This window comes from Dysidea avara, chromosome 3 (genome assembly GCF_963678975.1).
Source record: "Dysidea avara chromosome 3, odDysAvar1.4, whole genome shotgun sequence".
Lineage (NCBI taxonomy): Eukaryota > Metazoa > Porifera > Demospongiae > Dictyoceratida > Dysideidae > Dysidea > Dysidea avara.
In genome coordinates, this window is record NC_089274.1 from 21,639,419 (window position 1) to 21,650,526 (window position 11,108).

An 11,108-nucleotide genomic window follows, 5' to 3' on the forward strand; every position below is an offset into this window, starting at 1 on the left:
AGTGGAGTATAATCGTACATATCTGAATCACAATTATGATTGTGTGTGAATGTATATTAACATTATTTGTTGTCAGTTAATTAGGCCACTCCAATTGGTAATTATGTTTCTGGTCCACCGCCCGCATCCTTTTTTACAGAAAGTGAAATTTCAGAAATGCATGGGGAATAGCTATGCCCGCATCAGATTTTCGACAAAGCTGGATTTCAGAAACAAATATTGGGCTGCTATTAACATGCTAAATCTAACTGCTTACGTCTTACTATACGTCTTTTATCAGTGAAAACCTACAAGAAATGAGCATAGTGCTTAGTACGGATCGATATACTGTAATAAAACAGTCAGAAAATCGCAAAAATACTCTAATTGAGCAGTCACTTCAGTATTGCTTTGTTGCTGAATTCCGCCCGCCCGCATCTAAAATTAAACTTCAGATGGCCAGAAACATAAAAACAAATTGGAGTGGCCTTACAAGTGTGTGCATGTGTGTGTGTGCAAGTTGGCTTGAAAATTCAAGTTTCCACTGAGTATTGATTGATAACATCTCCTGGCAAAGTATTCCAAAGTTTAATCGATGATGGCATATATGCTAAGGAAGCGTTCGTTAAACAAACCGCTTTTACCAACATATTACGCACAAAACTATCTTCTAAACTGTTTTATAGTGTGACTAACGTGTTTTTTCCCACAAATTCTCTCGACAAAGCATCAAAGCTGCTCTTCATTTTCGTTCGCGTACGTAAGGGATACGCCCCCTTTCAACTCGAAGCGATAGGCTATTCCTGGTAGTGTACGAGGCCTGAACCGTTGTTTTTCAGTTGCTAAATGCCTGAAAACCTCAAGGGGAAGGTAGTCTGAGGAAAGTCACCACACCCGTATTTCAGTCCGCCGAAAAGAAACCACCTCAGAGCAAAGTTCACCTGTGCAGAAGTTTAATACAGACTTCATTTCACTTTTACTTCTTAAAAAGCTGCTTTTACCGTTATTAAACGATTTTGCTCACGTGGATGCGTACGGACAAACATAGATAGGTAGATAGGTACACACACACACTTTTACGAAAACAATTTCAGTAAACCAGGCGCACGCCCACAGCCGGCCGAAGCGCGTGCGCCTGGTTTAAAAAAAATTTATCACGTGATATTTGTACTAAGACTTGTGATTATTATTATTAAATACGGGTAAAGGCAAAGCCTGTATACCCGATCAATGCATTAACATTATACAAAAACTAAATCTAAAATATTATCTAACAGCGATTTAAAAGTGTTAATTGAAGTACTTTCTACAACAGAGGTAGCTAGCTAATAATAGGTAAACTGTTCCAATCATTGATCACTCTATTCATAAAGTAATTTGATCTGCAAATAATCTTAAATGTTGCTTAAACAACTGGTGCCCCCTGGTAGTAGTAGAAGTAGTGGAGTAGGTGTATAGATTAGTAAAGTCAGAGCTGAAGTAGTCATTAAGAATTTTGTATAGAAAAATTAGATCACCCTTCTGGCATCTATATAACAGTGATACAACAGGATAGTAGTGACAGCCTCTCAGTATAGTGTGTCATGTAATGATGGGAGGAGACGAGTAGCTCTATGTTGTACCTTTTCAACCTTTCTCTGATCAAGGGTAAATAGTGGTCCCCATATGGCATTGCTGTATTCCAAGATGGGTTGAACTAGTGTGGTAAACAACTTAGACAACATATCCGAGTCAAACTATTCAAAAGATTTCTTGATCATACCAAGTATTCGATTAGCTTTGGTTGTAACATCACATCAGGTCAATGCTGAAAAAGTTTCAATTTTTATGTTGAGTGCAATTAATAATTGAAGCATGGTATGCATATACTGTAGCATTAACTAAGCTGGAGCATTACTTATTATTGACCTGATGTGATGTTTTAAGTCAGCGGCTGTCTTTTTGACATCGTGCCACTTGCTGGTGGAATAAGTTACCATTTGAAGTGCCCCACAAGCAATTTGTCACTTTAACGAAGACCCACTGTATGACTAATAATAGTTAATTTGTGTATTATTTAAATGTATTGCTTTGTATGTGTCATGTCTTGTATGTTTTCAGTTTTGTACTTGCGTATTTGTATGTGTCTCAGTGTACTCTGATGTGGAAGAACGGCTATGCCGAATGTCATGAGTTTAAACAAAAAAATCAAATCAGAGATTATCTCTTTGATGTGATGTTCAACTGCATGTGCTAAGTATGTCAAGCTAGGGAGTCTAGGGGCATGCTCCCTTAAGGAAAATTTTGATAATATATGCTTTGAAATGGCATGTGGAGGCTATTTTTTAATTGTAACTGCTAATACATGATATGCATGATCAATTGATTTAAATGATTTAGACCAAGCAGTGTAATGAGAACAGTGGCTATAATCTGTACTGAATGTTCTATTAGAGTATATTACGATGACTGCTCTATTAGAGTATCTCGATCTTTTTACAAATTCAAGTAGCTGAAAAGTTATCCATCCAATGCCGGACGGTGTCAACATGGGTTCTGGCCCTGCTTAGTACTACAGCCATAGATTCTATTGAGTATGATACAGTAATGCTGTCTAGTATCTAGTAACGTTTGAGTAGAAAATTCGGGGTGCCAAAACTCAGGCCTGCTCAGCCTGTTCAGTTGTGCATTTTTTACCGAGGCAACTGCCTCGGTTGCCTCAATGGTAGCTACGCCACTGATGTTTTATAAAATGTTTTATGTCAAATCTGGTCTATAAAATATTCCTTCCCTATTAAATGGATGCGAAAAATCAACATTCTGCATCATTTCCAGCTCTTTTTTTCATATAAATATGGATGTACTGATGCATGAAAGCTCTATTAGAGTATAGCTACTTGATTTCCCTATGTACTTGACCAAGAGTTAAAAATTATGGTACCATAATTATTAGACTGTATCAGAGTCTCTCAACCTAATTTTAAAATGTCAAGAGGGTTCATGCCCCCTCTGTAGAGTCTTCCCTGGGAGATGCTGAATGTAAGTTTTTCTTTCAAAATTTTGTGCTGCATATTTAATCTCAAAAGACTATATATATAACTGTGCATGGGAGCATGCTACAGATATCCCCCCATGCACACACATACACACCTTGTGAAATTCACAGTAAACTTACAGACTTATAAAAAAACTCTGCATGTCAGCCTGCATGTTAGTGATTCCTGAACATTTGTGATCTCCAAAGCTAATTGGACACTGGCTATTATTCGGAAGACCTTTCATTTCACAGATAACCACATGTTTGTTACTCTTTACAAGTCCTTGGTAAGACCAGTGATTGAGTATGGTAATGTTTAATACCATATGTATATTTTGTACCGTAAGCATATGGTGGTATGTAGTTACCATATGCGTACGGTACAAAATACGCATATGGTATTGAACATTACGTACCATACTCAATCACTGGTCTTACCAAGGACTTGTAAAGAGTAACAAACATGTGGTTATCTGTGAAATGAAAGGTCTTCTGAATAATAGCCAGTGTCCGATTAGCTTTAGATCACAAATTTTCAGGAATCACTAACATGCAGGGGCTAAAAAAGGGGCTAGTTGTGGCCAAAAAGCTAGTTGTGAATGACTTTTGGCTAGTTGTAAAAGTCAGACTAAATAGCAAGCTGCACCAGTACAGAAAAGAATGAAGTCAAAAATTACATACATGTTCACATGTCTAGAGGGATTTGACTAAAACTACCTCAAGATCCAGTCTTGAGGTTGCCATTTTCAAAAATTTTCCACTTGTGGTGCAACTTATAGATATTATTTTGTACCAGTTGTACCGTACGCGTACTGTCCCCCCCCCCCCCCCCCCCCCCCCCACACACACACACACACACACACACACATACACACCTGGTGAAATTCACAGTAAACATACAGACTTAAAACTCTACATGTCAGCCTGCATGTTAGCAGTGGCTAAAAAACTAATTTTTACAACCAGCCCAAACCTGTAGAGACCGCGGGAGAGAGGTTAGGCCACTCCAATTGGTAATTATGTTTCTGGTCCACCGCCCGCATCCTTTTTTACAGAAAGTGAAATTTCAGAAATGCATGGGGAATATGCCCGCATCAGATTTTCGACAAAGCTGGATTTCAGAAACAAATATTGGGCTGCTATTAACATGCTAAATCTAACAGCTTACGTCTTACTATACGTCTTTTATCAGTGAAAACCTACAAGAAATGAGCATAGTGCTTAGTACGGGTCAGAAAATCGCAAAAATACTCTAATTGAGCAGTCACTTCAGTATTGCTTTGTTGCTGAATTCCGCCCGCCCGCATCTAAAATTAAACTTCAGATGACCAGAAACATAAAAACAAATTGGAGTGGCCTTAGCTATAAACAAAATTTTCTTTGTGTTCCGTTGAATTACATATATATTTCGTATTTTGTGTTCCATCAGGGGCGGATCCAGACTTATAGAAAGGGGGGGGTCAAAAATGAACTGAGGCACTACATTGTCTCTGGTTTGATAGAGCAGTTTCAAAACCATGGTAACCAAAAATTACGCAATGGACACACCCAAATCGCCATGTTTTTGTACCAGACTGTTTCATGTTGCAAGTTGAATTCTTCGCTAAATTCATGCCAAGATTATTAATACGTAAGGAAAAGAGATGCCAGTGATAGAATAAAGTATGTAGGTGAGTTATTACGCATTAAAAGATCCGTACTGCCTCCCAACAGGGCAGTTTCGTAGGAAGGAGAAATGCGTAAAGATGGATTTGGCCAAATTGCGACCTATTCACCGCCCAAAGGTGGTTAAAACTAGGGGAAACCTGCAGTATAGGTCTTTATCCAGCACCACAGCATCGTACAGCCACATCGAGCTATCCCCGAGTTAGCCAGAATCGCTCATGTGCTGGGATTCCCACTTCGTGTGAAAAAGCAGACAGCAAAATAAGACCGCTCAAGTTTAACTGATGGTTGATTTCGACAATAAAACTTAACTCCAGCAAAATTCACCACTAAGAGTCTTCTTTTGCTGGCGTTTTATCACAGTTTGGTAGTACGCCATTACCGGTCTCGTGCCTTTCAGGAGCTCTGGCTAATCCTGGGATAGCTGGATGTGGCTGTACGCTGCTGTGGTGCTGGGTAAAGACGTATACTGTAAGTTTTCCCTAGTTTTAACCACCTTTGGGCGGTGAATAGGTCGTAATTTGGCCAAATCCATTTTTACGCATTTCTCTTTCCTTCGAAACTGCCCTGTTGGGAGGCAGTACGTATCTTTTAATGCCTAATAACTCACCTGCACATTTTATTCTATCATTGGCATCTATTTTACTCACGTATTAATAAGTCTTGGCATGGATTTAGCGAGGAATTCAACTTGCAACATCTAGCAATCTGGTACAAAAACATGGCGATTTGGGTGTGGTCCATTGCGTAATTTTTGGTTACCATGGTTTTGAAACTGCTCTATAAGGTGAGACCAAAAAAAAAAAAAAAAAAAAAAAAAAGGTCACAGCCAGCTGACAATAGCTGCCCACCTCACCACCCACGCATTTATAGCTGATAAAGTACATAAAAATCCTTAAATAGCTCACTACACTCTGTTCTAATACTGTGACTGCTTTATTAGAGTGACTGCTCTATTAGAGTATCTCGATCTTGGTATACTAAAAATTTTTGGAGGGGGGGTCAAGAGCCCCCTTTGACCCCCCCCCCTGTATCCGCCCCTGTGCTCCACGTTGTCACGATTGTTGTGTAGCAAAATGTCAGTGAAGGGAATGATTGAATCAGGGGAGTGTGGGAGCATATTTACTTAGTTGAAACATAAACTTGTGGTAAGATTGAATCTGTAAGCAATCTGACATAAGTGACTGAGATCTGGACGAGGATCTGGAACTAGGAAATAGCAAACAAACTTACAGTGACGTACAAGTCAATTCTTTATTGTTTTATAAGATTTTTTATATATATCAATAGTGAACTGTGAAAGTGACCATATGCATATGGTGTAGAACATGTGTCAATATATACTCACGGTGTGGCGCGCTGGCTTCTTGGCCGCTGACACAATACCGTGTATCTTGATAAATTACTTATACGTAAGAAAACGTACTCTCATCGAGTCACGTGACATTTGGCCATGCAGCCGAGTTCATGCAGCTATTTAGAGGGTGGTATAAGAGTAGGTACGTAGTTTAAATCCATTCCAAGCTCGCAATGGGACGGTACGTCTGTGTAACTATAGCTACGTTGCATCAATCATTTGCTTTGCAGACTTATAGTCTTGTTACTTGCCATACTGGTGGTGCAACACGTCACTGCTATTGATACAGTTCCAGAGCTGAACATCTCTCAGTATCTAGGAAGATGGTATCAGGTATGTACTATACTTGCCTATATAGTCCTTCAGCTACATAATTATAATGCAGACTGCATGCGTGGTATTGCAGGTCTATGGGAATTTAATTGCAGATTCCTTTACCAAAGCAAACTGTAAATGCTCAACAGCAAATTGTAAGTTTATTTATTTCATTGTAACTCAGTAGTCATTGTAGACAGAATTGGCAGCACATCAGATATTGTAACTTTGTACTTGCACGGCAAACTACTTGACAATGAACTGATAATTTCCAACGCAAGTTTTTCCTTAGGCTATTCCTTGAACCTGCCAGAATACCTTGCAGAATACTGACATGCTCTGACTTGAAGTGACTTCCATGGATGGAAGTTACTTCAAGTCAGACCATGCATGTATTCTGGTATGCAGGCATAAACGTTGGGCAGGCATGCAGTGCGAATTTAACTGCAAATACAAATAAATATATAGCTATAATATGGATGAAACAACTGCAAGATGTTCTCTGCATGCTTACAAAATTATAATTCATGCACCACCATGCTATAAGAACTGTTTTAGTATTCAAGATAGGGTATTGCCAGAATGAAAGTTATCACTACATTTCTACGTACATGCATGGTTTTAATTTACTACAAGCAGTTGCTTTCTATTCTGGGTGCTCACAGTTCTATGGGGGTTTTGCTGGTTTCGGGAAATGTATAGTCAGCTAAGAACAGTCAATGAAATTTGAATCCAAAATTCTTGGTCTATAAAGGGCTAAGTTAACGATTAAATAGATCACTTATTGTACAAATTACAATCAATACATTTTACAAATAGCTTTGATTTATTACAAAATCACTCAAAATTCCACACTTTAAGTTCATAGGTGCCTCTAAAAATAATTATTGTGTTAGCTGTTTTATTACATGACTTCATGTAGCTATGACCTGCATAGGTATAAGACAGCTGCTTTTCTGCTTTGGAAATGGAAACAAGTCAGCAAATCTTCTAGACCCACCTCTGTTGGTGCTACACTCAAAAGGATATGAAATTGCTTGTCAGTACGTGAATATAATATATAAATTTCCCAGAATCCATGTAATCTATTATCAAGAGCTATGATAACAGCTCCATTATCTCTTGTTATTATGGATTCTGGTAAACCTGACCACTGCATAAAAATCATTAGACCACAGTTTGCTCAATTAGTGGCTTTGCTCAATTAGTGCATGGCCAGGGGTTAATACAGTGTCATATGTGACCTCCCCAGCAATTAATCAATAACTCCTATATACTTCAAAGATTCAAAGGAGTGGTGTAGTCAGGCTATAATTGTTATATCATTAAAATATGAGAGTGCTAAATGCAGGGGACATTATCAGCAGATAGAAGCCAGTTGCATCAAACATGTATGGGTAAACACCATGCACTATGTTATGTAAATGAATCTTTATGTGTGCATGGTGGTCACACAGTATATAGGCAGTTGTTTAGCTTTAGCAAACTATAACATTTTAAGATGGTGCCCTTTCAAATGGATCGATTACTGTGCTAAATTCCTGTCATCTGAACTCTGCTGATGGACAGTTGAATTCCATTGAGGGGTATGCATACAGGCCTGTGGAAGCAGAGGAAGGAAAACTGAAAGTTGTCTTTGATAGTGTACCACAATCTTCTGATGGAGGAAGCTGTAAGAAGATAGATTTTACATGTATACATACATGTATTTTGTGCTCAATTATACTAGACTGGGTGGTACAGTTGGGACCCCCGACATTCAGTGGTAACCAGTACCAATATGCTGTGGTGACTGACCCATGTAAACTCAGCCTGTTTGTGTTGGCAAGAAATGTCACTGAATTCAAAATGAATTATGATAACAGAGTTAGGGAAAAGCTGAAGAAACAAGGATTTGTCAAGTTCTATAACAGACCAACAGAGGTTTATCAAGGAAGTGATTGCATGTATACTCATCATGGCTAGCAAGAGTAGTTGTACTGCAGATACTACTAGCTAACTGCATTTAGTATATACCTAGAACAGGAGCTATTTCATACACCGTGTTTGTTGTTGTTGTTGCGACATCAATTTGATAGAGCAATATGGTAAAAGTTTATCAAATAATAACACTTCTTTGTAGTTGCAGAGGTGTACTGTTATTGTGTAACACATGTGTATGACACTGCCAACATGTAAGTAAATACCTGAGCAAAAATTGTCGTATTTGATAATGATTTAAATATTCCTACCATGCATGATACAGTTATAACCATGCATGCATGGATTCTGTGTCCTAAATGTCCCATGTTTTAGCTGCAGGTATATAGGTATATATATATACGTTGAGTATATTATGATGGAGGTCATTCTTACATATTATTATATAGTATATGTATGACAATGTTGTGTAGTCATGGAGTATAAATCATTACAGCATTACCAAATTCTATTAGAGCAGTCACACTATACCTTCAATTCTATATTCTGTGAATGCTATCCCACTAGGGACCTGTGAGGAGGCTTAAAGCCTGTGAGAATACAGGGAGTCAGAAACATGTAGCTGAAACATGAAGAATGCAGAAAAAAATCCCAGACCCAGTGTGACTTGATCCCCCACAACATATGCATATGATTAGTTAGGTGTCTGCATTACCTGCCAATATTTAACAGCTGGTGCAGTTCCTGATAACACATATAGCTATGCTTTGACTGGTATCATTGAGCAAATTGAAAAAAAATAAGGCTCTATTGTGTATAGTTACCTGTCATTTATATCAAGAGTTTTTGTGCAGCGCTTCTACTGATTGGCCATAAGTCATCTTCTTGCAGCAGAGCTAGTGACTATATGTAACCAATGATAACACATGACATATAGCAAGAGTAAATAATCCATTGTTTACTTTTGCTTATAGATAATAGCTACAGTAGTCTGAAAAGATTGAAGCATCAACATGACCACACCAGCTTGCAGTGGCTAAAAGAACTATAGCCCAAACCTGAGATGGGGGTGGTAGTATATAGTACATATAAACAAAATCTCTTTGCGTTTGAATTACATATATAGCTATTTTATATTGTGTTCTATATTGTCACGATTGCTATATAGCACAATGTCAGTGGAGGGAATGATTGAAGGGATTTCAGGGGAGTGTAGGAGCATGATTGAATCTAGAAACAATTTGAGATAAGTGACTGAAACCTGCATGGAACTAGGAAATAGCAAGAAAAACTTACAGTGACGTACAAGCCAATTCTTTAGATCAAACTATTGTTTTATAAGATTTTAAGGCAATTTATATCAATTGTGGACTGTGAAAATTACCATAACTATAAGTTGTAATTTTAGTGGACCACAAGTGAAAAACTGATTTTGACTGAAATAGCAATCTCAAGATTGGATCTTGAGGTAGTATTAGTCAAATCCATGAACATGCACAGCACATGTATATGTAATTTTTGACTTCATTCTTTTCTGTGGTGCAGCTTGTTATTTAGTCTGACTTTTACAACTAGCCAAGTCATTTACAACTGTAGCTTTTTGGCCACAACTATATATAGCCCCTTTTGGTAGTGGCGGATCCAGATGGGTTTCTGGGGTTTCGACAGAAACCCCCTTTTAAAATTAGCTCAGTGGCAGTCTAAATACATAAACATTGTTGTACTGACAATTCGTCATATCAAACAACTATGTACCACTGTATTTCAGTATAGCATGCAAGCAGCTGCACTTAACTAACACCGTATATGGCTATTAAACCCTCAGCAACACTTCACTTTTCATCTCTCACTGCATTGAAAACGATCGAGATATTCTAATAAAACAGTCAAGTAACTACTCTAATAGAGCACTCAAAGTTACAGCTTATAGTAGGCATTCCAACCCAATTTTTAAATTTTGGGAAAATGGGCTTTTTATATGCTCAATAGATAGAGTATTGATCGCCTATCTCAGAAATATATAGTTTGTTGGGCTGGAATTAGCTACTTTGGCATGCACAGTGCTTAAAAATTGAAAAAAGGTACATTTTTTCTCCAGGACTCCCCATACATTTTAAAGGGAAAAATGGCACAATTGAATCAGGAAGCCATCTAGTAATCTGGACTATCTTGAAACTGCAGTTGCTTCTAGCTGCAAGTTTGTACATGTAATGAGAGTAACTTCAGATTGTATGAGATCTCAGCGATCTTTGTATGCTTTGTGGTGAGCAAATATGTTGCACCTACTGCACACTTCTCAATACAATGGTGTATGCCTATAAGCAAGAGGCTATGTCAAGTAAGCAAAAACATCAAGTTAACAACTTATAAAGGTAAACAACTAAAGAGGAGGTGCCACAATGATGCAACAATACCTAAGGTGGAGTTGTGGTTTCAATTATGGCATTGTTATGCCGACTTTGAAGTGGTTTATACTTTTGAGCTGATGACACAGCCATCAGAAAATTGCTCTGGAGCTGAAAATCGCTAACCAGAGCAAAGTAACTACGCACTTTAAAGTAAGCACCAGTGACTACCTTCCACCCGACAGTACGTTTTTTAAAGTTTTAAAGTATTCTACATACATTACAAGGCTTGAAAAGATTACAAAACAACACAAAACTTACTTATATGAAACGCACACGATAAAACTAAGATTTTCATGATGATCAGCGTGTGGACAAACCCCACAGCGGTTTTCATCCTCATTGGAGCTCGGACAACGGAGCAATCCCAAGTTAAACACGAGCTGTTATTTTGTGCCAGGGTTCTATTGGGGAATATACGGAGAATTTTTTTATTATAAAATCTCGGATA

At 38.0% G+C, this 11,108-nt stretch overlaps 1 protein-coding gene across 1 annotated transcript; it reads left to right on the plus strand.

The window, feature by feature from the left end:
• Window positions 1–6,190: 6,190 nt before the first annotated feature.
• Window positions 6,191–8,498, plus strand: LOC136248397 (uncharacterized). The gene is made up of 5 exons (XM_066040179.1): window positions 6,191–6,198; window positions 6,248–6,350; window positions 6,424–6,487; window positions 7,834–8,004; window positions 8,062–8,498. The coding sequence occupies exons 1-5, from the start codon at window positions 6,191–6,193 to the stop codon at window positions 8,295–8,297; spliced, it is 582 nt and encodes a 193-aa protein (XP_065896251.1). The 3' UTR covers window positions 8,298–8,498.
• Window positions 8,499–11,108: the final 2,610 nt, after the last annotated feature.

Bases quoted from the DNA above. Each gene is read 5' to 3' on its own strand.
- LOC136248397 (XM_066040179.1), top strand. The intron at 6,488-7,833 runs GTAAGTTTATTT...TAACATTTTAAG, and splicing joins TAAATGCTCAACAGCAAATT to ATGGTGCCCTTTCAAATGGA. The intron at 8,005-8,061 runs GTAAGAAGATAG...CAATTATACTAG, and splicing joins ATCTTCTGATGGAGGAAGCT to ACTGGGTGGTACAGTTGGGA.